The following is a 23,712-nucleotide window of genomic DNA, read 5'->3' on the forward strand; positions in this document are numbered from 1 at the left end:
TAGAAGTTAGCCATCAAGCAGGCGATCTTGGAACTAGAACGGCAGAGCGTTCACTCCAAACAGATCCTCCACAACCCCTCCAGGAGCAACAGAGCAGATACGCTCACGCCCCCCTTCTACCACCATCGTTCTTATCCTCATAATGCAAGAAAGCATCATACCCAGCCCACGGCGCCGTCCGTAGCCAATGTTCAAGTTTGACCCTTTGCCGCCGCTTGACCTTGCATCCAAAGTTCGGGGACCTGGACCTGCTGGGCTCGCCGGACGGCCAACGGCGAATACCATTGATATCCCGATTGGTACCCGGACCTCTTCTCAAGTGGACATGACCGGCTCCAACTGGCAATCTGCTCAAAGGCAAACAGATCTCATGCTAGGGGGTTTATGGTGGAAACTGTCCAGCAGGCTTGAGCCAACAACGTAGTTGGTGAGAACAGTTTTCTAGTACCCCGGACCGAGTTACTTATGCTTTTCGAAAACGATGTCGCCTACACCTATATCTACCCACGCCCGCAGTGGGAGATACTGATGCAAGGGAAGCCCGAGGTCAATCGTCCCTTCCTGCTTCGGCATCAAGCCACCGAGTTCCCGTTTGCCAGCTGGAACTTCGTCTGATTTATCGGTCCCCCAGAATATCTTCTGACTGGCTGGGTCTCACAATATCAGCCTCCTTCTTACTTAGGCTGCTCAGATGGACGCACTCGCTGCCAGATGTTCGGCCCTACACATCCCATGTCCAAGCATACCCAACGCAATCGTCGAGCTCCAGAGAGTGCACCTACACACCGGCATATCCGCCTATATCCCTGAAAGCATATACGTGAACCATGGCTCGGTGAACGTCACGGATGTCTCATACTGCGTCGTCTCCATCTCGTACACCCACAGCCACCGGTTAGAGGTCGTGAATACAGAAGTATGGCTTCCGACTGATGACGCGTGGAACGGACGGATGATGGGCCTAGGTGGCGGCGGCTTTTATTGCGGGCTGTTTTTTGCGAACAAGAAGGCCATGTTGGGTGCGGTGGGAGAGGGATACGCACCCGTGGCGACTGATTGTGGCCGACGCGTGCGAGAAGACACCGATGACTGGCTTCTTTATCGTCCGGGTAAGGTTGATCACCATCGGCTTTGAGGATTTTGTCTCCGTCACGTTGAATGATGCAGCAGTTATTGGCCAGAGCGTTGCCGAGAGCTTCTATGGAAGGAAGCCTAATCACTCATACTTCAGCGGCTGCTCTCAAGGTAGACGACAGGGGATGATGCTCGCGCAGAGGTATCTCGATGCGTATGACGGGATTGTTGCTTCCTCGCCTGCTATCAATTGGGCAGAGATCTTGGTTGCTGGTTACTGGACGCAGTTCACTATGAACCAACTCGACTCGTACCCGCGACATTGTGAGCTGGACTATATCACCAATAAGGCCATTCAGGCTTGCGATGACTTGGACGGGGTCCACGATGGTATAGTTTCTGACATTGACGCTCGTGGAATTGACGCCTTGGACATGGTCGGTGAGGATGTTCCTTGCGGCGAGGAAACGGTGCCTCTTTCCACTTCAGCTGCGATTGTAGCAAATGCAGCATGGCGAGGCCCGACTACCGAGGATGGAGTGAGTCTCTGGGTGGGAGTTTCTGCCGTCAGCAATTTGACTAATGACTTCTCCTCTCAATGCTCTCCTAATGGAATATGTAGTGGACTGCCGGTGATGTATTCATCAGATTGGATCCGGCTGGCTGTCGAGAAAGACGCCATGTTTGATTTGAAGACAATGACGCTCGATACGTACGTGCAAATCTTCAATGACTCAGTGGAAGAGTACAAGTCGATCATCGGCACGAACAATCCTGATCTGTCAAAGTTCAGTCAACGTGGTGGAAAGATCCTCAGCTTCCATGGCCTGGTATTCCTTCTGTCTCAATTCCTGCGCTGTTTGCGCATGCTGATACAGCTATCAACAGGCCGATCCGATGATCCCCTCAACGAACACCAGGCGTTATTATGAGGCTGTGACAGAGATTGACCCCTCCGTTCGGAATTATTATCGAGTATTCGAGGCGCCCGGCCTCGGCCACTGCTGGAGCCCGTTAGGGCTATATCCTTCGACGATATTTGACGGCCTGGTAGCCTGGGTTGAGGAGGGACAGGCTCTCCCATCTCTACTAGCCACGTACACAGATGCGGTCGGTGTCAAACACGATAGGGTGATTTGCCCTTACCCAGGGAGAGCTATATACAACAATGGGCACGGGTTTTCCTGCTCGTCGGACAGACTTCTGTCTCAACAACATACAGATTTTTAGGATGCAAGTCTTCTCTTAGATATTGGTAATGTGATATATATTTGACGGTAGTCAGATCAGAAAAGGATTTTGTTGGAACAAAAGCAAAAAGAAAAACATTGGGATGACCCGGAATCGAACCGGGGATTCCTAGACACTTAAGAGCAGGCTCAGAACGTACACCCTCTGGCCTCATATAACGAAGGCCCACCTGTCTAGATAGCCACCGTGCAGCGATTAGGCCATGGTCTACAGTCTGTTGGGCACTTAGTATTAGTATTAAGGTACTATAACCTGATATGCTTATGGGCGTTGGACCATGTCCATTTTATAGTAGACACTCTATGTTAGGGACATGGTGAATGACATATTACTTATGTTGTGGATACTCTGATAGGTCGATCTTCTTTGTATGTAGGCCAGAGGGTGTAGAAGCGTGACATCAGAAGCCGACCTCGGGAGAGCGAAAGCTCAACCCCAGCTCCGACAACCACCGGCCTACAAGTCTATCACCACGGAACCAAATGGCCTCGCTGACCCCTGTCAGGCCGCAAAGCGGTCTTGCATCTCTCGCATCTCTCGCATCTCGCGCCACAAAGTACGCTCTCACCGGCGAACACACAGCAGCGCGAACTATCACCTCCACGCGGCACCTCTCAACATGCCTCGCTCGGCAACCCGGTGGCTACGCCAGACCCTCGCAGCTACAGTCAAACTCTAAGCGCCTCCAAGCTCAATATATCCCGCGCTCCTCTATCCGCTGGAACAGCACGCAAAGCAACCCCGAGGACACCCCGCCGCCTACTTTCCGGCAGTGGGGATTTGAGGACGTACGCACCCTACCCCCCAGTCCCTATACAGAAAACCGTACAAAGTAAACAACGACTAACAATGCATGTACAGATAAACGCGCACCTCCCCTCCACTTCCCCCGCCACACCCCCCTCAGCGCCCCAAAAGAACCTAATCCTAATCGACGTACGCGAACCCGCTGAGCTCACGCGCACCGGCATAATCCCCTCCGCCGTGGCCGTGCCACTAGCCTCGCAGCCCGACGCGCTCTTCCTAACCCCCGACGAGTTCGAGACGCGGTTCGGGTACCCGAAGCCTGGGGCTGATGCGGGGAAGGGCGACATCGTCTTTTATTGTCTTGCGGGTGTGAGGGCGCGAGCGGCAGCGCAGTTGGCTGTGCAGGCTGGGTATGATGCGGCGCGGATTGGGGTTTATGACGGGAGTTGGAGGGATTGGGCGGCGAGGGGTGGGAAGGTTGAGAGGTGGGAGGGGGATGAGGAGTAGATAGAAGAGAAGGTGTAGATATACAAATAGGTATGCATGGGAAGGGTAAGACATGGCCCAGTGATATGAAGAATATCCAAACTATTTTTGTGAAATCAGTCGTAAAGCTAGCTAGGTATCAACTGCAGCTATTTTATGGTCCTAAGTCATGTACATCTCGGTGAATCGAGTCATAACCTCCTACATGTCTTTGTCCTCCACCAATCTAATGTGCCGGACGTTCAGCACAAATTTTATCATAGAATACCGAGCATCACTAGTCATTAAACGTCGTCTGCATGACACCCGGTTGGATCGGTCAGAGTTGAGGAATTGACTCCGCCCTGGAGCATCCAAGCCAGCCGCTCGGTACTGCTCCTTTTATGAGCCTAAGCTGTGCAAGCCAATCACGGGATGTCGAAGACAGGCTTGAGCTTCTTGATAAGTGCCCACTCCTCCATGGAGACATCGGAGCGGTAGAACTCCTTGAGAGTGTCGATACTCTTACGGGAGATCTGGGAGTACAACGTGTCGGACTCTTCGAGTTGACGACCGTACATAGGCTGGTTGGCACCCTCGATCTTGACGGCGACGGAGGGCTGACCTCGCTTGACGACATTGACGGGCTTGTGGTCACGTTCAATACCGGCACTAGATGGGGTTAGCATTCGGTTGTTGCGAGAGTATGGAGGAAACTTACACTCTTCCGAGTTCGACTATTTCCTTGGCACCAGTGGTAGGGTTGGTCTTGATGGCGGAGATAGGGGTGTGCAGGCGGAGACTACCCTCAGCGACATCGACACCGATGACGATGGGGTCCTTCTTGTTGAAGACAGCGACGGTCTTGAGAACGCAAGGGAAGACGGCAAGGAGCTTGGCCTCCTCCTTCTTGCGCTCTGTGAGCTCAGCCATGTGCTTGGTGAAGTCATCGAACAGGTGGTAGATGATGTCCGCTGTGAAGATCTTGACACCGACGTCGTCAGCGTAAGCCTGGGCTTCCTTGTCAACCTTGACATCGAAGCAAAGCATGACCGCGTATTCCTTGGCCTTCTCCAGCATGGTACCACACATCATGACATCGCGCTTGTAGACGGGACCGATGGAAATGTTGGCAACGGGAATCTTGGAGACACGCAGGAACTCGAGTAGGGCTTCCAGGGAACCAAGGGTGGATGCCTGGACACTGACACCACGCTGATCCTTGGAAACCTTACTGAGCAGGTTCTCAAGATCGGACATAACTTCTTCCTCAATGTCCTCCTCATCATCATCAGGTCCGACGACCATGAGACGTGAACCAGCGATAGCATGCTCAAGGTCGTTGGCAGCAATCTTGACACCAAGAGCGGCCTTGACCTCCTTGTTGTGGACGTACTGTGACTTCAATCGGAGTTCCTTTAGAGGAGCGGGCGTGAGCAGTGCTCGAATATTCGTTGCTATAGGTCCGTTGAGACCGCACAGCACGACTCGGTCACCCTCTCGAAGGATACCGTTAGAGAGAACGACGTCGATGGTGGTACCGAGACCCTCAATGACCTTGACTTCAAGAACGGTACACTCAACCTCGGACAGGTACATAAGAGAGTTGGTCATACGTTCCTGGGTAAGGGTAGTCAACAGCTTCAGCATGTCGGGGACACCCTCACCGGTGTGGGCGGAGGTGGGCACGAGAGAGACATTGCGGGCCATAGACTTGTTCTCGTAGAAGAGCTCAGAGTTGAAACCCTGCTCGGCGAAGAGAACCTTGGTGCGCTCGAGACGGGTACGGAACTCGTTCTGGACGCCCTTGCTCTGCATAGCCAAACTCTCCTGGAAACCGTTGTTGTCGATCTTCTTCCAGCCGTACAAACGGTCGATCTTGTTCAGAGCGACAATGAAAGGAGTGCGGCGGTCACGGAGCAGCCTCATAGACTCAAGAGTCTGGGGCTCAAGACCGTGCATGATATCGACGACAAGAATGGCGATGTTGCAAAGAGACGAACCTCTTGATCGCAGGTTGGAGAAGGACTCGTGACCAGGGGTATCGATAACGAGCAGACCTGGAATCTTGAACTCGAACGAGCCATCCTTGTTGACGACGGCAGTCTTTTGACGCAGAGCATCGACAGGGAAGTATGTGGCACCAATCTGTTGCGTAATACCACCAGCTTCACCTTCTTGGACGTTTGTCTGTCGAATCTTATCCAGCAGCTTGGTCTTACCAGTATCGACGTGACCAAGAATACAGCAAATAGGAGAACGCAGGTTGTCCTTTGAACGGGCAGCCAAAGCCTCCTCGTGCTGCCTCTTTCTCCGCTCAGCAGCTTCCGCCTTCCGCTGGGCAATTGCCTTTTGAGCCGCGGACTGTTCTTCATCTTCAGAGTCGGACTCGTCAGAGTCTTCTTCTGAGGACTCGTCGGATTCCTCCTGAGAGGCGGGCTTGGGTCGCTCTGGTAACGTCTTCTCTTCACCGTTGGTAGCGGCGGGCTTCTCCTCCTCTTCGTCACTGGGTGCGTCCCAGCTGTCCTTCACATCCTCGGCATCGGCGGCCTTCTCCCAGTCATCAAGCTCACTCTCCTCACCAGCGGCCTTGGCGGCAGCGGCAGCTTCAGCTTCAGCCTTGGCTTTGCGCTCCTCCTCTTCCTTTCGTCGTCGCTCATCTTCGGCCTCACGTTGAGCCTTAGCCCGAGCAGCAGCAGCCTCAAGGTCCTCCTCGTGCTTCTTGGGGCCCTTCTTCTTTCTGTTCTCGTAAACAGGTCGCTTCTTCTCTTCCTGGTCTTTCTGTAATCCAGCAACTGTACCAACACCCGCAGCAAGCATTTGCTTCATACGGAGCTCATTGCGTTCCTTGGCCTCCTTCTGGGCCTTGGTAAGCAGCTTTCCTTCCCTCCTCAGCTGTTCCTTCTTCTCCTTCTCCTTCTCCTTCTTCCGTTGGCGAGCCTCTTCCTTCTTCTTGGCCTCTTCTTCATCCTGGAGTCGTCGCGCCTCCTCAGCGGCCTGCGCTTCCGCTAGAGCGCGTTCCTCCTCCTCGCGCTGCTTCCTGAGAGCTTCCTGCTGCTTCTGGATCGCAGCCAAGTGGGCAGGGACCTTCTTCTTCTTGCCACCGGTGGCAGGCTCAGGCGCCGCCTCGGCAGCAGCAGCAACAGGCTCCTCCTTCTTCGCTTCGGGCTTCTTTTGCTCGGGCTGTTTAGGTTCGGTGGTCTTCTTCTTCGCGGCCTAGATAATAAATGTCAGTCAGCCAACGGTTCCGATAAATCAAATACGATAGAAAAACATACCTGCTCCTTCTTTCGCTGCTTCTCCCTCTCCTTCTTTTCCCTTTCCTTCTCCTTCTTTGTCTTTACGCGAGGGCCGGAATCCTCATCCGCAGGCTCAGGCGGCGACGGTGCGGCGGCCTTGATAGGCTTATTCTTCTTTCCAGCAAAAACATCATCCTCGTCGAACGTGCCCTCCTCGGGTTGCTTGCTGGCAAAGTCCGCCTCGCCGTTCGACTCTTGCGTAGCGTCCTCGCCCTCGACGAAGTCGTTTGTCTGCTTGCCCTTCTTGCCCTTCTTGGCTTTGTTCTTCCTCAGAGCGGCGAGTAGGCCACCGGCGGGGGCAGCCTCTCCATCATCAGCAGCGGCGGGAGCCTCTTCCTGAGCTGGACTGTCACCACCCGCAGCAGGAATGCTCTCTCCGAGCTCTGCCTCCCAATCCTCCTCCTGCTTCCTGTTTCCCTTCTTCTTCGGCGCCATATTGTACAACCGACTCTTCGTTTAGTAGGGCTGTTTTCGTGTGATATGGAAGAACTGATTCTAAGAACAAAGAAGAATCATTAGCAAGAGTTCCTGCGCCTTGTGAGAATTTTGGTGGCGTATTTGTGCGGGCACCAACAATATCAAGTTCTTCGGCCTGCGACTTGCGGCGGTCGGGCGGAGTTGTGGCAAAAAATGGCCGGAGAAAAAGCCAGTAGCCTCGACTATGAGGGTGATCAAACAGGTAGAAGAGGGATGGATGAAAATGTCCCTTTTTATCTTCCCCTTGGATGAGTGGTGTCCGATAAGAATGGAGAGCGGGAGGGTGGAGGGATAGAGTGCTCCGTAAGAATTTTGGTCCTTTGAACGGACTCGGTGGGGAGTCCGATTTGTTAAGCCGCACAAGTGCTCCTGGCCTCCAAGGTATGGCATGCTGCCTGCCAGTTTCAAGTCTACGCATTTAGTTGGTTTTCTAAATTGAGATAATGCTATAACTTGTCAGAGAATTAATTATATTAGTTCATTGTAGTTATTCCCGAACGATATTATGACAGCGAATGGAACCGAACATGTATATAGTAGGTCGAACTATCTAGAATTCCACGTAAAACACTCTCTTCAACCATCTCATTACAGCCTTAGCGGGATTTGAGACCTCCCCAAGAACATCTTTCGCCAGATTCCCAAATAGCCGAGCAGCATCCTTTGCTGACTGCTCTTCTTCATCAGCGAGCATCCGCACGAGATAATCAGCATCCCGCACAGTAAGCCGACGCAGAATATCTCCATCGATATGCATATGGGTCGGCTTAAACTCGAGAGGATCATGCCCGATTGGATTGCGCTGCCTCTTTCTCTTCGGCGTAAATGGGCAGATGCCAGTGTCCCGGATACAGAGATCCTGTAGCAGGCGCAGAAGGCGCCACTCTTTCTCCTCTACGGTCATAAGACGGTAGACGGTGCCATTCATTGCTGTGCCATAGAAGGTATTTGAGCGAGGCGAAAGAGAAGACGGCTCTGAGCTAGGGATGAGTTTCATGATTGACGACGGCAGATGCGCCTCGCATAAGGCTGTAGGTAGCATTTTGTCGGTTTCTGTCACCCCGTTTTCGGTAAGTAGGCTGACTCTCCCACCTCTACTGGAGGCCAATGTGAGCTTTCTATCTCCGCCGATATGGATGTGGGAGAGCCCGTCGAGCTTTTGGCGGTCGTATGCGTGAAGCGCCAACTTATCCTCTGTGGCTTTTAGGATCATGAGGGATTCCCTTGCGGTGGAAAGGTAGACGTATGGTTCGTGACAGGATAATGAAATCGCTGGCGACAAGAGCGAGAATCGTGCAGAGCGGGCACGTCGTGATTGTGCGAACTTTGGTTCCAGTGCAACAATTTCATGGCCTGTCGACACCATCAAGGTGAAGTCGCCGTATGGGACAATGGAATAGACCGGGTCCTCAAATTTGTGAATATACTTGACAGAGCACTCGACCTGCGAATCTGGGGATGAGCCCCGGGAGGCTTGCAGGAAAATGACCCGACCGCGATCTTGTTGATGCCGACGAGCAGTCCCAATGACGATAAAATGATACTCTTCGTCGCCCTTCCGCGGGGTCCATTCCAGGATGCAGCTGATCTTCTCGCCGGCTGCACCTTGAGGTCGCCATGGCTTGCTTTGATAGCTCAAGCCTTCGACAGAACCATCCAGGGGGAACTGGGAATCTGGATCGAGGAACTCGATGAATGGTCTGGTATAGCGCTTGACGGGATCCGAGTCAGTATCGTATGCGGTTTGGCTATATGCTACCACAAGGCTTTTTAGGTACTGTGAATACGCCAGCTTGTGTACACTGCCAGGTAGACTGATGCTCCGAGGTACAGTCTTAACAGTATGGTCTAACGTGCATGCCATCAACTGCCCATCTGCAAACGCAACAAACCTTCCCGAGAGCTCATTGGCTAAGGTGTTGTCGGAGCGTGTCATGGCAAAACTGTGGATGACCCTGGGGTAGTAGGCGGGCTAAAACGGTGAGATACTGGTATAGAGGTGAGAGGTTCATCGAGACTTACATTGTTCTGGTCTGTTATCCATAACCTCTGGATAACACAGTCACCCGCCTCATCTCCTTGAGCGTATGTTATTTGCCAAAAGCTATTACCACATGTCAATAGTCCGATTCTGCCTCCGCTCTGCACAGTAACAGACGTATATCCCAGGTGTCTGAGTGCGGCTTGTCGCATCTCTAAAGAATGCATTAGCCGGGCTTTGTGTGGTCAAGGCATGTATATAATGAAAACCATACCTAAGGGAGACTCGAACTTGACGGCATTCATCGAGATATCGAACACAATTAGAAAGCCACTCCGCAAGCCGCAAAGTAGGGTAGCCTTATTCATCGGACCCCTGGTGTCCGCAATAATTGCAAGACTGTCAATCGCTTTGGAAATGTCATCATCGGTCTCAACAGTCACAAAAACGTCAAGAATAAGCTTGACATCGTCACCAAGGCAATAAACCCGAATCCTACCATCACCGCTGCCCACGAAGACTATGAGACCGATCTCAAGCTGTTGGATAGTCATACAAACAGGCTCATATTCGATTTTCAAAGGCGGAATATCATCGGTTATCTGGAGGGCGCTGTTCACCTGAGAAATCTTTTTCGAATGTAATCGCAGTTCTTCATGATATCGAATGGCCGTAATAACAAGGGAGGCTGGGCCATGCACAGCAGCTGCCGCAATACTTTGACCGATACCCAAGTCAAATCGAGAACGGGGCTGCAAATCAGTCGTTGCACCCATGAGGATCGCTCTGTCGGTTATTTGCACCAGGTTGCCTGACTCGATGTATCCCGCCGCCAGTGTTGACGAGTTTGTGTCCAATCCGCACTCCGCTTCGCCAATGGCAGATATTTCCTCACTGGAGTCAGCCGGCAGATACAAAAAGGTTGAAGACATGGGATCGGAAGTCAACATGATGACGCCCCCATTGACGGTTTCCGGTAAGATCCATATGTCCCTAGTACCTGATAGTTCTTCCAGGGATATCAATAGTTCAACCTGCGCTTCAACTCCATGTCGCAACTCGATAACGGCTCCTCGACCGTAAGACGAAGCGGAGCAAACAAACAAGCGGTCACCGACAACGCGATCTGTTGAGGAATTCGGGCCCGAAGGCGGCTTTACAAGCACGGAGTCGGTAACCGGAGACCAGTTCATAAACCTTTGAACGCAGCGGGGTTGGTCTCGAGCTCTTTGGACAAATAAACCGCCATTCCCAGTGTTACCGGCAGCTAAAAGAAGATCGTCACCATCATAGCCAATGTCTAAGATATCGAAAGCAGCGTCGACATCGCAAAGTAAATGTCCAAGAGGACTCTGATTCTCAAGTTCACCTTCGCTCCCAACACCCAGATAATCTATCCTCCCATCCTCGCGGCAGAGATAGATGTCGTCATGGTTCTGATTGTATTCCGCAAGGCGCAGAGGGCGTGCCCACCGGGTCCAGAGAGGCGACCGTTGCTGCTCATGGTCGGGGATAGGGAGTGGGTATCTGGTAGGTGGTCCTGGGAGGTCCAGCTTATTTCGGTAGACAGTTATTGTAGTTGTGTTGACCAGCATGAAAGATGAGGCTTTTGTCAATGGAATCAGCATCGTAGGCAATCTGTCTTCAGGTGGCAACTGCTTTTTCGTTATACGGGGATGGGCTTGTCGTAGGCTCTGGTTGGCGTCCCACTCGTAGCATACAGCATGGGTTGCCTGCTCGTGAGCAACCAGGAGAAGCAAGATAATCTTGTCTCTATCTTCGGGCTTCGGGTAGAGAAAGTCCATGAAGATGATATCGCCATCCAGGCGGAAAAATCGTTCCTAAAATTCCATCATTGATGTTAGCAAGTGCTTCAGAGATCAAGCAACGATGTTGATTTGTACCTCTGCCACGGGATCCAACCGATCTTCTGACATTTGGGCCTGCACGGCGGAAGGGGTCTTCAAGACGAACACGCCAAAATAATCACTGGAAGCGCTGACAGCAACCGCTCGGGACCTATAACGGGCTCAGGCGATGTCTTCAAAAAAGTCGGTATTAGGACTCACCTTGGTTCGACAGCGATGTTACGGCCAAATTGCTCGAAAGTGCTGACATCGCTCGGCAATGGGCGATGATAATGGATGAAATGAGGTGACGTGCGTGAGTGATAAAGAAACACTAGCTCTCTTGAAGAGAGGCTCAGTACCAGTATCTGAGGAGGTAGATCATTTTGCAAATCCATGCTGGCATCCGCATCGCTAGACCCGGCCTTCATCTGAACTTCCAAAGGCAACTCGGTGCTGACGTTGATAGCCTTGGCTGCCATGATATATGCATCGAAATCTGATTTTGCAGTCGCTTCCTCCAGGTACGTCCCTGAGATCGCTTCCTTGATTTGAACGCCTCGTTCGCCAACAAAAACGACATCATTGTGATTCTTGCTCCGAAGACGGGCAGGCAAGATCCACTGTATTATCGGACTCGATACAAATGTGTGGCTTAGAAGGCCGAGCTTTGTTTTGCGAGCTCCAACATCCGAATCGATATCCATCTCAATGTCAGAAGACATCCTTGCAGGAGGAAGTTTTGTTTGAGTGCGAATGTGTTCAATCTTTCAAAAAGATGCTTGATAAGGTTGACAGCAAAGGGCAAGGTACGCCTTTGGTTGAGTGTCGTTCCCCGCTTGAAGATTGACTGACGTGGATCAATTTGCGAAGGTTAGGTCAATAGAGCTTCGAAGGAGTGAGCTCTCTTCCTTCATTTCATATGTCAACTTTGGATGTTGAAACAATCACAAGTACAAATACAGTGGCAGAAGGATCCAGCGGGAAAGGCAGGAGAAAGTATCTATCACCACGGTGAGCTGTGAGAAGTCGGACGGTTCAATGATTTCTTCACGTCATGCTTGGTTCGACAGACGGGCAAACATCATTCTTGCTGGATTTTGAGGTTATAAACAAAGTGGGCCAATATTGTAATGTAGACCACTATGCCATATAGCTCCCGTAACAGTACGCAGTGGCCTCTCACGCAGGGATGTGGCTGGAAGATGTCAGAATATTGCACCAGTACTATGAGTATGGAACGCATACTTAGGCAGATACGAAGGAACCCCTTATAAAGACGTACGGCGATGCCTTCCAGAAGCAGTGAAACACTTTCCAATTCTAAGAGCCGAGGCCAGATAATAAGCGTAAAGCTATATCAAACCGTCGGGGTTGAAAATACCAGCTGAGCATGACTGCCAGCAGAGAGATGGAGGTGTTGCTAACGGTTTAATATGATTTCATCACGGCTGGAAAAACACAGCACTCAGAGACTTTTCAGGATGACTTAGAATCCTGTATAGCAATTGTACACAGGATTATGGCTCATTAGTGCTCGGAGTGACAGTCCGATTCATAAATAGGCCGGGATGTCTTGGAGGGGCAGTTGGGCTGTGGAAATGCATGAAGCTCACTGATGCCTGTCATAGAAGGCTTAGTCAGCACTGAGCAGAAAATTGGCAATGCAGGGTCACCGAGGCCTCAGGCAGAAATTTCGGGGACGTCCATCAGCTCGCTTTCTCTTCCAGATACCCGACGACCCCAACTGACTCGAAGATTGTGTATTTGACGTGTTCAGTACCCTATTGACCCTATGAAACCTAGTCACAGATTGTGAAGAGGCTTCTAGATGAGAGTCCCACTGAGTACCTAGGATCGTCTCCTATGTGACAGACGCCTCACTCCGCGCGCAGGAGCAATCTTCTTACCCTCCAGCGAGGTTCTATATGCGTTTCCCCTTGAAGTGGAGACTCGACATACGGTACCTCTAGAGTCCCAGACATGCCTCACTCGTCAGGGTTTCAACGGTCAGAGAGCGCCTCTTCAACAGCTCATGTGAACTCTGAGAAAGACCCCAATGCTGTGACCGATGGTTCTGTACACAGCTCCAATGACGATCTGACTCGTATGGCCGAAAAAGCCGAGGCTATTCGAACTGCATGCGGCTCTCGCGACATAGATGCTTTGGTGTCGCATGCCACATCAGAAGGCGGCTTTCTTCGAGATGAGCTCAGAAGACTAGCCTGTATGTTGCCTCAGCATCATTAGTCACATGAAATAACTCAAAATTCAGGGCCGATACTGCTACAATATGATAAGGGCATACAAAAACCTCTCTTGCCGGAAAGTGACCTGCCACCCCACCGCGATGAAGAGCAGGTTCAACTAGATGTGAACCGATCTTTTGTATATTATCCTGATTGTGAGTATGCATCGATATGTTTTGCCAGTCCCGTTCCTGATATGTTACCTTCAGGCCCTGATGATGAATTATCAACCAAAAAGAATCAGTTGTCAAAAGTGATTAAACAAGTTCTGCGGAACTATCCTCTGCTGTGCTATTTCCAAGGCTACCATGATATTGTTCAAGTCTTGCTATTAGTTCTAGGCGAAGAACAGTCTGCCTCAGCAGTCGCCCGCCTATCTCTGGTCCGAATCAGAGACTATATGTTGCCTTCACTTTCACCAGCAGTGAAGCACCTGCAGCTTATTCCAGCAATTATCCAAACCGCTGACAAGGCCCTTTACCAGCGGCTTTCAGGAATCCGACCGTTTTTCGCTCTCTCAGCGACACTCACGCTATATGCCCATGATATCCAGGAATATAGCGATATAGCACGACTCTTCGACTTCCTGCTAGCCTGGGAGCCTGTTGTCTCAATATATCTCTTCGTAGCTATTGTTCTCTCGCGTCGGAAAGAGTTGCTCGAAATACCGGAAGACGAACCGGAAATGCTACACTTTACTCTTTCAAAGCTTCCTCAACCTCTTGACCTGGAAGGTTTGATATCTCGTGCGGTGCAGCTCTACCGTGATCACCCGCCAGAAACATTGCCATTTGGAGCGTGGAGAAAGCTATCTAGCTGCAGTGTCCTCAAAACCACACGAGACGATCTGAGAACGCAGTCTACAAGCCGAGCAGTTGAACTGTTTCAAAAACAAACTAACCAACTTCGCTACGACGAGAGAAAAGAGCAGTTTGTCGGATTCTTGTGGAGCCACAGGCGAACCATCGGCTCTGTGGCAGTTGCTCTCTTCGTCGGCGCCATGTCCATCTGGATAAGGAAGAGGGGACTGGACAACACTATACTCCCATATCTTGACCGTTTCAGGATAGCTTTCCAGGGCCGCCTATAACCCTTCCCTGAGCAACCTTGTGAGACCAAGATAAAGATAGACTACGATCTTATCACTATGTAAAATAAACTTCTCATGACACACCGTTAGCCATGTGTAAACCTTGAATCGGATTACACATGAAACAATCCAGCTGAAGGCACTGATTGATACCTGGCTCTATAAGAAAACAACCTGTTATATATCAGTCAGTCTATACAAAGAGTACTCCGTAAAGGCCTGGGATCTCTCCGCAGCGCACGTGATGGACCGGGTTCCCCGCTATCCTTATCGTCTGCCTTCTTCTCCAATTTCTCATTCCAGATCATGTCATGAACCTCGCTAGCCTCATTGACTCTCGGACTATTCTAGGTGTTGACGGAGAATGAAGCCGCGGGTCTGCGGGTCCTAATTGCTCTGTCAATGCTTCTGCTATGTCCTCCACAGAGCAGCCAACCGGCCTTGCACCCTCAGGTAATGGTGTGAATAAGCGCAAGCCAGGTACCAACGCCTCCAAACTTGCCCCAGTAAATGATGCTAAATGCCCGCTTTTTCTAGGCTCGGCCGCCTGCATCCACTGCCACCGCCGTAAAGTCCGATGCGACGCTCGTTTTGTAGGGCTACCATGCACCAATTGTCGCTCCGCGGGGAAGACCGACTGTCACATCCATGAGAAAAAGAAGAAGAACCTAGCAGTGCGCTCGATACTCGACCCGGTTCCGATCCGCTGCCGACCCCCTACAAGAGTTGCCAAAGGGTTATCTCCTACTTCGCCGTCAGCGGAGCCCCCTAATGCCTTCACGACCGCACTCCGCGCCGTCCAGCCGGATATCGCAACACCATTAGCACATGCTAGCCATGTCCACAATAATCGAAGCGCTGGTCCCGCATGCGATGTGAAAGTTACCAACAATCATGTTCCGGGCAACGTCCAATATCAAAATGTTTTGCCGAATGCGAGTTCCCCGCCATATAACCGCCCCGCGGCCTCCGATCTGCCCGAAGGAGAGTCGCGTGCGGATATTGAGAAGCGTCTGGTGCACTTGATTGATGAGGAAGCTTCGGACAGCCGGGCGATTCAAAGAGGGGTGCGAGCAATCTATGTCGGACATGAGCTTTCAAACATGTCATTTTTGATCCGCCAGCAGCGGGACACGGGGGATGATGTCTATCACTTTGCGGGGAATGAGATCCCTCGGCGACAGCTACGGACCGGCCATGACCAGCTTCTCATGGACGCTCTCACATTACCGGAACCCGCTCTTGCCGATGAACTCGTGCATGCCTATTTTGCTCAAGTCAATTCCGGCTATCCGATCGTTGAAGAGGACCTGTTCATGTCGCAATACCGCAATCGAGACCCAGCCGATGCGCCTCCAATCCTTCTCCTTCAGACCATTCTATTAGTTGGCGCCCACGTCACTCGCCCAAAGGCCGAACGTGATGCGCTCAAAGATATCTTCTTCCGCCGGGCGAAGTGGTTATTCGACAACAGGATTGAACGAAACCGCGATATCTTGGTTCAGGCCGCACTTTTGCTGACATGGCACTCGGATGTAGCTGATGATGATGTATCCGCTAATGCACACTACTGGATTGGAATAGCCGCTAGGATTGCGACAGGGCTGGGAATGCACCGTAATCCTATCGGCAGTAGATTCGTGCCTCGAGATCGCCGAATGTGGAGGAGGCTATGGTACATCCTAGTACAGTTCGACGTGATGGTATCATTGTCTTACGGGCGACCGCAAGCTATGTGAGTAGTGCAAGCTACTGTCCACTGCCTCCGAACGCTAATGTGTATGAGTCTAGCAATCTCGAGGACTCTGATGTCTCCCCATTGACGCCGTCCGATTTTGAGGGCTGCGGAGCCCGTGTACAAACAGACTTCGTCATACACTTCTCTGAGCTGTGCACAATGATATCGTACATTGTTAGAGAGCGCTTTGGCCTCAGAACCAGCACTGATCGCCGCAAGGCTGCGTTGCTCGAAGCTGACGAAGCGCTGGCGAGCTGGTCATTGAGACTTCCTGACAAATTGCGTCTGAGAGTGTCGGATATGGATCCCTGGTCTGCTATGCTTCATCTTACTTACAATAATTTCTTAATCCTTCTCCATCGACCTCATCCGAGAGCATCAGCGTACTCGGACGATTACGGCCCGCATGACGCCGAAATTTGCAGCGCTGCTGCTGGAGTGATAGCCTCTATTTTCGAGGAACTCCGTATGCACGATCGACTCAAATTTCTCTGGTACTCTGGTGTGCACACTTTGTTCACCGCAATGATCCAAGTGCGGGTTGAGCTTCGCTTTTCCAACCCAGTCCTCGCAATAAACGCTCTTCGTCGCTTCGACTCCGCATCGTACTCCCTCCGCGGGCTAGCACAGTATTGGTCTCATGCCAGCACCATCCTACGGCTGTTTGAGGAGTCGAGACGACTGCAAGAAGATTTACAGGCTACGACCAGCGAAGGCCCCCGTCGGTTCAGCAAGAGTACTTCACACAGCACTACCTCTCCACAGAAGAACAATTCCGGCATGCCTCACTTGGCAGATGTCAACCAGGACTCCACCCCACCAAACACCACCAACACACCACATCCACATCCACAACCAAACAGCCAACTATCCTACGACGTCCCAACCCCCGATTCTACCTCCCACCAACACCAACACCCACACACACAACCCACCCTGAGCCCTCATACCCACACCAGTACCATGGCAGCCCAGCCATTCGACACCTGGATCCCATCCAGCAATCTAACCCCCATGGACACTGTCGACAATCAACGCGAATCACTGGACTGGCGCCAACTCTTCTCATTCGCGGATCTGGAGGGACCCGTTCTCCCTTCGGCCATGGAGGGTATCACCGAGCTGGAAGACGAATGGCGCCAGATATACTGGCAGGAAACGCCCATGTCTGATCTCCTGCAGGACGGTGGGTGGATGCATGGGTAGTGAACCTGACTTGCAGGCGGCAGGTCTTTTTCTTCCCGACTATATATATCTCGACACTACGGAATATAGCTTTTAATTGCGCTTTTGGGTACCGCTACCCTAGTCTTGGTGTTATGGGGAATATATGATGGTGATCTAATGTGATGATGAACAATTATTTAGTGAATGGATTGGACATAATGCTAGTATTTACCTTGAATATATATACTTCTTACTCAACTTTCAATGCCAGAGACCAGAAGCACTAGAAGTAGAATCCCGCCTGCTCGTTCTATCACATAAGAATGTGCATGTCCGATGACTAGCCGCCTATATCCTCCAATTGATAAGAACAATATGTAATAAATTCACGAGAAAGGACAAACATAACACCGCCATCATCCACTCCGCAATGAGCCATGGTAGTGCCGTTGGCAACGGTGTCACACGGTTGGGGCAATAGAGCGGCAAGCCCACACTCCCTGGGGAGACCAGGTTTGGCTTGGAAAATGGAAGGAAGAAAGGAAAGAGTAGGCGAGGTAAGAAAGTGAAGTAAAGCGCTAATTCCTAACAAAGTTCATCATATCCCTGTCCTGTGTTCCGTCGGCTCGAAGATAACGCCGGTGTATAAGACCCCATAATACAAGACTAACCCAACCCAGCCCAGCCTGGCCCATATAAATGCCGTACAGGGAGCGGCGTCTAGAAACTGTAATGATACCAATGCCCGCTGCGGAGCAAGTTCCGTCTGTTTCGAACGGGCTACCTTTAGAGGACGAACAAAAACCCAGCTTCAATGTACTGGCTTAAGCAAGATGAGCGTCTTACTGAGCTGTAACAGATAGCTGGGTGCCTGGACGCCAACAGGTTCCCTGTAAGTTCTGCGTATCCAAAAAGAAATTAATAGGAATCACCACCCGCGCCGTTATGGCTTTGGCCAACCATGGGGGGATATCCGTAAGCTGAGGTATCTTGTTCAGAAGGGTCCAAGCCCTGGTTCATCATGCTACCGGCACTATCAGAAGCATCAGGGAATGCTCCCCCGGCCGCTGCACCACCGGGACGCACGGCTGAGGGGCCGCTCGCAGGGCCGCCAACGGGCCCGCCCCCGGCGTATCCGCTACTTGGTGGCCTGGGCTCCCCCCTGGCAGATTGAGTCTGAAGCTAATTAGCGACACTTGCCCTGGTACAACGGATATCCAGAATAGACAGGATCGTCCAAAGATGTTGCACAAGCCTTACCTCTCGATATTTCGACAAATAGATTTTCAGGGCTTCAGCATAGTTTTCGAAGCCAAGAGAGGTCATAGCAAACAGGATGTCTTCTCCGTTGACGGTCTTGCGCTTTTCCTGTTGGCACTTTTCGGAAGCTTCGCCACAGATTAGTTTCCACCGGGCAGCCATGTGATAGAGCACACCCACCTTCACTGGTAATGAATGAGATAAACTCGCTCACGCATTCTTGCATGCATTCCTTCGCTTCCTTAGCGATCTTTGCATTCTCTGGCAACGCTAGCTTCATAATGCGCGCGACTGTATGCCATTGTCAGTATCCCAAACTATATCAGTTCACCGATAGGAGAGGCTCCAGAGGGTAGGTTAGAACAGCGGCAACGGCACAAGGCAGTGCAGTTATCCAGCATGATCCGGGCAATAGGATGCGCGTAAGCATGAACGCCTGCAACCGACAAGAAGGTGCTTGGACAGTATGGCGACAGTAGTAGACCAGCGGGATAAAACGCAAGGTACGCGCAAATCAGGGGGGCAGAGAGCTGCAAGGGAACGCAACTAACCATTTGCGATTGGTAGCCATCTATCTTGCTCCTTCACCTCGAACTCTCCTTGACCTTGCGCATGGAGATCTTGATCTTTATCCATTTGCTCGTGTTCTTCACCCGATTGAGGTTCCTGTTCCACCTCGGGTTCCTTGGAGGGAGAGGTTGACGACATGGTTTTAGCTGTCGGCGAAAGAGTAGGCGATTCCGGTTTTGGAAGGCACGATCTTAAACAAACTCTGTTGGCATCCACGTCAGAGAATGCACACCACGCAATGGGCTTTCAGGTTCAGTGCTCATGGACCAAGGGGAGGAAAGCGAGTATCAGGCTGGGCAGCGAGCTGCTTCACAACAGCCTGAACAGGGACAGGAAAGCAGTGGTCAAGGCTTCTGGGGGATTGGCAGCGCGTCCATGGCAACTCTGCCCTAGCGGTGTAAATGAGATGCGGGGAGGCTCTCATTCGCCGAAGGGCGTATGAACGATGCGCTAGGTCGCTCTTTTAAGATTTATTGCACTATTTTTGTTTATGTTTTTGGGCCCGAAAGGCTGATTTGATGCCCAGGGACGGGGATATGGCGCTAGGGCTCTGGAAACTCCCTTGGTTCGAAGGTCTGGGGTGACTTACAGCGATAACGTCAGCGGTACTCAAGGCGGGCAGATCGGAAGTAACGCGCAAGTAACCGGTGGGCCAATTATTGGCAGTGGCACGTTGCGCAGGCGAAGACGGTCGAAGACCGGGTTATTCTTTGGGATCCGAAAGCCTGTGGAATAGATCTGGCGTGTCGAGTAAATAATTGGCCTGTTACTGGGAGGGAGATAGGGCAGGAATAATTACTGGAGACTGGCCGCGATGCGCGCAGCAGGCAATTGGCGAACCAGAAGTGTCTGGCTGAGGAGCACGATCACTGGCTGATGGAGTCCAGGTACACGCGAAACACGCCAGCAGTTCCGAGGCGATGAACTTGGTCTCCAAATCTGGTCAAAACGAGACGCTGATGGCAGGCACCGGTGATTGGATGAATTGGCTTGAATAATGCTCGAAGGGAGAGAAATGAGAATGGAAGAGAGAGAGAAGAGCGCTGCAAGGGGATGGATGATTGAACCGCAGGAGGGCCTCAGGCCTCTGTAACGGCTCCGATACCTGACAGGCGACTCATTACCGCGAGGCGTGGGGTAAATTACACTAAGAAAAGAAGTGGGGGTGGTATCAGCTGGTACAATACCAGGTCACGTGGAGGCAGCGGTGCCTCTCTACTTGACACCATCAACTCACCGGTTGTACTATACTAAACATAAACAATATGTATCTGCCTTACTGCTTCATCACTGCAATGTGTACCACTATTATCATATCTCATTGACTGGCTGATCCGCCAATATCACCTCATTCAACCAAAGGCTGTAGCTGGTTCAACAGCTCATATCTTGGCCTCCGACCCTACCAGGGATCGCTTGGGGGCGCAAACGACGTCCTATCAGTTCCCCCGTGGCCTGAAATTCTCCGGCAGCGACAGCTTGACGAACATGTCAAGCTGAGAGCTTTCACGAGTTTTAACTGATCCTGTTTACCAGTCGGCATTGATTCAGGTAGGCTTCAAGCAGCAATTGCAGTGAAGTTAACTGGATGTCAACAGACAGGGTGAAACATGCTCTAGGCTAGCCCAGCAAATCTGCAGCGTACCACCTCTGCGGCCCAAAAATGACGTTGCGAGGCTGTCTAAGCTTTTCTAGTTTGTAGGATCATGAAGTCATATCAAACAAAGAATAATGCATGTTTTTGTCGCTCAGACCTAGGGCAACTGTGAAGCGAGAAGACACTACTACTGCATCAGGATGTGCGCAGCAAGCCTGCAATGGAGCCGGGGCCATGGATATCGGCAATTGCAGCCTCAACAAACTCCCTGCAGCCAAGACAAGCATAGATTGACTCTAATGCTCTTGACAAACACTTGCCTGTTGCATTATCGGGCTGGCTTAAATCGCCAACTCACTAGAGCCTGGAACTGACCATGTGCGCCTAATTGATGCATAGGCGCCTTAACACGGTTCGCCAGGATCACACACCACAAACTAGGCCAAACGTCACTTATGATGCGAGATAATATAATGATGCATAGTTTTCTAGGCACAAAGGATTAGGGCAATGCGAGTTGCATCGCTTCAGGCGGTCAATTTTCCTTCACACGACCATGTCAATAGTCCTAGCCTGGGGCTTTAGGTATGAGTGCATCAAATGCTCAAACAACATGACTATCGCACCATCAGCGCTGTCTCACCTTTCGAAGTTTGATGTTGGACTTTGGGATCTTGACCAAGATGCTTAAGGGGCCCGGGCCATAGAGACTCCTAGCATTTCGCGAGGATGAGTGCTGTGGTATCAGGCATAGCATCGCCAACCATTCTCTGTTAAGCGAACCCAATTACGCCTCACGTTCATCGTGTTTCCGGAATCAAGGAAAGTATATAGTACACTCGGTTTAAAAAGTGCGCATAGCGCGAGAAAACGGAGTTCCATTCATAGATCGTCTCTTATGGTTGCACAACCTGGATATTGTTCTTTTTCTGTAGCTCAAAGTTAGCCGCGCTCCCTTGGACAATCCATCCTCAATGGCACGATCGTCAGGGCCGGCACGTACCTTCCAACTGTCCAGCTCCGATTGCTTTGCCTTGTATTGCTTCAGCATATCCTCCAGCACCTGCTTCAAGCCGTCCGAGTTCGTCTTCAGCGTCGGTAACACATCGCTAACTGTCCGCTCGACCAAAACGCCATTCACCATCCGGAAGCACGTCCGATTTCGAGGCAGGGGCTCTAGGGTATCGATCACGAGTCTTCGCAGTGCACAAATATCAGCACGGTCCACATCCGTTTGAGAGCCTCAAAAAGCAAAGGTAAGGATGCCAGAATAGGCTTACTTGTGCTCCTCAGCCTCCTGCTCGATGTCACCGATCTTCTGCGCCAGCTGTTGCAGTGTGTTCTTGTAGTTCGTGTATTGAGCTTGAAGCTCTGCTCGATATTAGCTTGGTTCATTGATAATCTTTGAATACATATTGATAGAGAGCGCACCTTGCTGCTTCTTCGGAGCAATTTGTGGTTGACTGGCCATTTTGTCTAGTTATTAAACACTGAGTGCAAAGCTGGAATTGTTGATCGTTATGCGGGGCGAACTGTTATCGGCCACTTTTTGGCCAAGCCGATGGAACTATTGAGCTAGAGCGTCTCTCAGCCACCACCACTACGAAAAGACTACCTGTTTATCGATGGCCATATATTAGCAATGCACAATAGAGCCCGATTATCTAAAACGACACGTTCATCCCGCAAAGCAATCCGCGTTGCTGACTCGATGCCGCACGTGATATCGAGATATAGATGTGTTTGCACTGTTTGGCTCAGGTATCATATCGCTCGCGGCCTGGCTTCTCATCATAACTTCTTAATCAACCGCCAGAAGGGCAACCTTCTGGGAATTGCGAACCTTTACCTTCGAAGACATATCCTTCGTACATAAAGAAACTGATATACCATCACAATGGCGTCCAACGAGCCTCCCGCAAAGAGGCTGAAAAGCTCCAACCTTCCGCCGTCACTCCGCGATGCAAAGCGCAAAGATATCGACAACTGGGAAACGAACCGGATGCTTACCTCCGGTGTCGCCCAACGACGCGACTTTGACGGTGATTTTATGCCCGAAGATGAAGAAGGTACGCGTGTCCATTTGCTCGTTCACGACCTCCGCCCGCCCTTCCTCGATGGCCGCACGATCTTCACCAAGCAGCTCGAGCCTATCTCCGCTGTCCGGGATCCCCAAAGTGATATGGCTGTCTTTAGTCGGAAAGGAAGCAAGGTTGTGCGAGATCGGCGACAGCAGCGCGAGCGTCAAAAGCAGGCGCAAGAAGCGACAACGGTCGCTGGTACTGCGCTGGGGAACCTGATGGGCGTGAAGGAAGATGAGGGCGATACTGCTGTTGCGATGCCTGTGGAGGAGGTCTACAAAGGCGGAGGAAATAAGTTTGCGCAACATATGAAGAAGCAGGGTGAGGGCGGACAGAGCTCCTTTAGCAAGAGCAAAACGCTGCGCGAACAACGAGAGTTCTTACCGGCATTTGCCGTTCGGGAGGATCTTCTGCGAGTGATACGTGATAATCAGGTTGTTGTGGTCGTTGGAGAGACAGGTTCCGGAAAAACGACACAGTTGACCCAATTCCTTTATGAAGATGGCTACGCTAAGTTTGGCATGATTGGTTGCACCCAACCCCGTCGAGTCGCCGCGATGAGTGTCGCCAAACGTGTTAGTGAGGAGATGGAAGTTGATTTGGGGGATCTCGTTGGATACGCCATTCGATTCGAGGACTGCACAGGGCCGAACACGGCCATCAAGTACATGACCGACGGTGTCCTCCTTCGAGAGTCACTAGTGCAGACTGATCTCGACAAATACTCCTGTATCATCATGGACGAGGCGCACGAACGTGCTCTGAATACTGATGTATTGATGGGTCTTCTTAAGAAAATCCTTGCTCGAAGGAGGGATT

The 23,712-nt window shown here is 51.4% G+C and overlaps 7 protein-coding genes across 7 annotated transcripts; 3 read left to right on the plus strand and 4 right to left on the minus strand.

The window, feature by feature from the left end:
* Positions 1 to 76: 76 nt before the first annotated feature.
* On the plus strand, positions 77 to 2,323 carry BDW74DRAFT_184687 (uncharacterized protein; the record flags this gene model as incomplete). Its single annotated transcript, XM_073730871.1, has 4 exons — positions 77 to 1,109; positions 1,171 to 1,904; positions 1,963 to 2,252; positions 2,305 to 2,323. Exons 1-4 carry the CDS (start codon positions 692 to 694, stop codon positions 2,321 to 2,323), a joined length of 1,461 nt encoding a protein of 486 aa, XP_073590007.1. The 5' UTR covers positions 77 to 691.
* Positions 2,324 to 3,640: 1,317 nt separating this feature from the next.
* On the minus strand, positions 3,641 to 7,366 carry BDW74DRAFT_142705 (putative mitochondrial translation initiation factor IF-2). The gene is made up of 3 exons (XM_073722763.1): positions 6,816 to 7,366; positions 4,259 to 6,753; positions 3,641 to 4,209 (listed from the first exon to the last, which is right to left on the minus strand). The coding sequence occupies exons 1-3, from the start codon at positions 7,269 to 7,271 to the stop codon at positions 3,966 to 3,968; spliced, it is 3,195 nt and encodes a 1,064-aa protein (XP_073590008.1). The 5' UTR covers positions 7,272 to 7,366; the 3' UTR covers positions 3,641 to 3,965.
* A 405-nt stretch (positions 7,367 to 7,771) lies between these two features.
* Positions 7,772 to 11,858, minus strand: thtA. Its single transcript, XM_073722764.1, has 5 exons — positions 11,364 to 11,858; positions 11,199 to 11,313; positions 9,569 to 11,135; positions 9,336 to 9,508; positions 7,772 to 9,285 (listed from the first exon to the last, which is right to left on the minus strand). Exons 1-5 carry the CDS (start codon positions 11,846 to 11,848, stop codon positions 7,864 to 7,866), a joined length of 3,762 nt encoding a protein of 1,253 aa, XP_073590009.1. The 5' UTR covers positions 11,849 to 11,858; the 3' UTR covers positions 7,772 to 7,863.
* A 1,030-nt stretch (positions 11,859 to 12,888) lies between these two features.
* On the plus strand, positions 12,889 to 14,678 carry BDW74DRAFT_142710 (TBC domain-containing protein). Its single transcript, XM_073722765.1, has 3 exons — positions 12,889 to 13,368; positions 13,417 to 13,545; positions 13,600 to 14,678. The coding sequence occupies exons 1-3, from the start codon at positions 13,125 to 13,127 to the stop codon at positions 14,478 to 14,480; spliced, it is 1,254 nt and encodes a 417-aa protein (XP_073590010.1). The 5' UTR covers positions 12,889 to 13,124; the 3' UTR covers positions 14,481 to 14,678.
* A 23-nt stretch (positions 14,679 to 14,701) lies between these two features.
* On the plus strand, positions 14,702 to 18,052 carry BDW74DRAFT_184691 (Acetamidase regulatory protein). Its single transcript, XM_073730872.1, has 3 exons — positions 14,702 to 14,939; positions 15,018 to 16,215; positions 16,272 to 18,052. The coding sequence occupies exons 1-3, from the start codon at positions 14,894 to 14,896 to the stop codon at positions 17,422 to 17,424; spliced, it is 2,397 nt and encodes a 798-aa protein (XP_073590011.1). The 5' UTR covers positions 14,702 to 14,893; the 3' UTR covers positions 17,425 to 18,052.
* A 251-nt stretch (positions 18,053 to 18,303) lies between these two features.
* BDW74DRAFT_172754 (nuclear transcription factor Y subunit beta) lies at positions 18,304 to 19,353 on the minus strand (the record flags this gene model as incomplete). The annotated part of the gene is made up of 4 exons (XM_073727641.1): positions 18,304 to 18,561; positions 18,646 to 18,773; positions 18,826 to 18,936; positions 19,197 to 19,353. The coding sequence occupies 4 exons, from the start codon at positions 19,351 to 19,353 to the stop codon at positions 18,304 to 18,306; spliced, it is 654 nt and encodes a 217-aa protein (XP_073590012.1).
* Positions 19,354 to 21,708: 2,355 nt separating this feature from the next.
* Positions 21,709 to 22,283, minus strand: BDW74DRAFT_172755 (putative prefoldin subunit 2; the record flags this gene model as incomplete). The annotated part of the gene is made up of 4 exons (XM_073727642.1): positions 21,709 to 21,741; positions 21,816 to 22,008; positions 22,093 to 22,183; positions 22,244 to 22,283. The coding sequence occupies 4 exons, from the start codon at positions 22,281 to 22,283 to the stop codon at positions 21,709 to 21,711; spliced, it is 357 nt and encodes a 118-aa protein (XP_073590013.1).
* Positions 22,284 to 23,712: the final 1,429 nt, after the last annotated feature.

Source organism: Aspergillus multicolor (assembly GCF_047715735.1).
Source record: "Aspergillus multicolor strain CBS 133.54 unplaced genomic scaffold BDW74scaffold_1, whole genome shotgun sequence".
NCBI classification, from domain to species: domain Eukaryota; kingdom Fungi; phylum Ascomycota; class Eurotiomycetes; order Eurotiales; family Aspergillaceae; genus Aspergillus; species Aspergillus multicolor.

Excerpts from the sequence above, each read along its gene's own strand:
- BDW74DRAFT_142705 (XM_073722763.1), bottom strand. The coding sequence starts at position 7,271 with ATGGCGCCGAAGAAGAAGGGAAACAGGAAGCAGGAGGAGGATTGGGAG. Across the intron at positions 6,754-6,815 it reads AGCAGCGAAAGAAGGAGCAG|GCCGCGAAGAAGAAGACCAC; the intron begins GTATGTTTTTCT and ends TTTATTATCTAG. Across the intron at positions 4,210-4,258 it reads ATAGTCGAACTCGGAAGAGT|TGCCGGTATTGAACGTGACC; the intron begins GTAAGTTTCCTC and ends AACCCCATCTAG.
- thtA (XM_073722764.1), bottom strand. The coding sequence starts at position 11,848 with ATGGATATCGATTCGGATGTTGGAGCTCGCAAAACAAAGCTCGGCCTT. Across the intron at positions 11,314-11,363 it reads AACATCGCTGTCGAACCAAG|GTCCCGAGCGGTTGCTGTCA; the intron begins GTGAGTCCTAAT and ends AGCCCGTTATAG. Across the intron at positions 9,509-9,568 it reads CAAGTTCGAGTCTCCCTTAG|AGATGCGACAAGCCGCACTC; the intron begins GTATGGTTTTCA and ends TGCATTCTTTAG.
- BDW74DRAFT_142710 (XM_073722765.1), top strand. The coding sequence starts at position 13,125 with ATGCCTCACTCGTCAGGGTTTCAACGGTCAGAGAGCGCCTCTTCAACA. Across the intron at positions 13,369-13,416 it reads TGAGCTCAGAAGACTAGCCT|GGCCGATACTGCTACAATAT; the intron begins GTATGTTGCCTC and ends CTCAAAATTCAG. Across the intron at positions 13,546-13,599 it reads TTTTGTATATTATCCTGATT|GCCCTGATGATGAATTATCA; the intron begins GTGAGTATGCAT and ends TGTTACCTTCAG.
- BDW74DRAFT_184691 (XM_073730872.1), top strand. The coding sequence starts at position 14,894 with ATGTCCTCCACAGAGCAGCCAACCGGCCTTGCACCCTCAGGTAATG. Across the intron at positions 14,940-15,017 it reads CCTTGCACCCTCAGGTAATG|GCTCGGCCGCCTGCATCCAC; the intron begins GTGTGAATAAGC and ends CGCTTTTTCTAG. Across the intron at positions 16,216-16,271 it reads TACGGGCGACCGCAAGCTAT|CAATCTCGAGGACTCTGATG; the intron begins GTGAGTAGTGCA and ends GTATGAGTCTAG.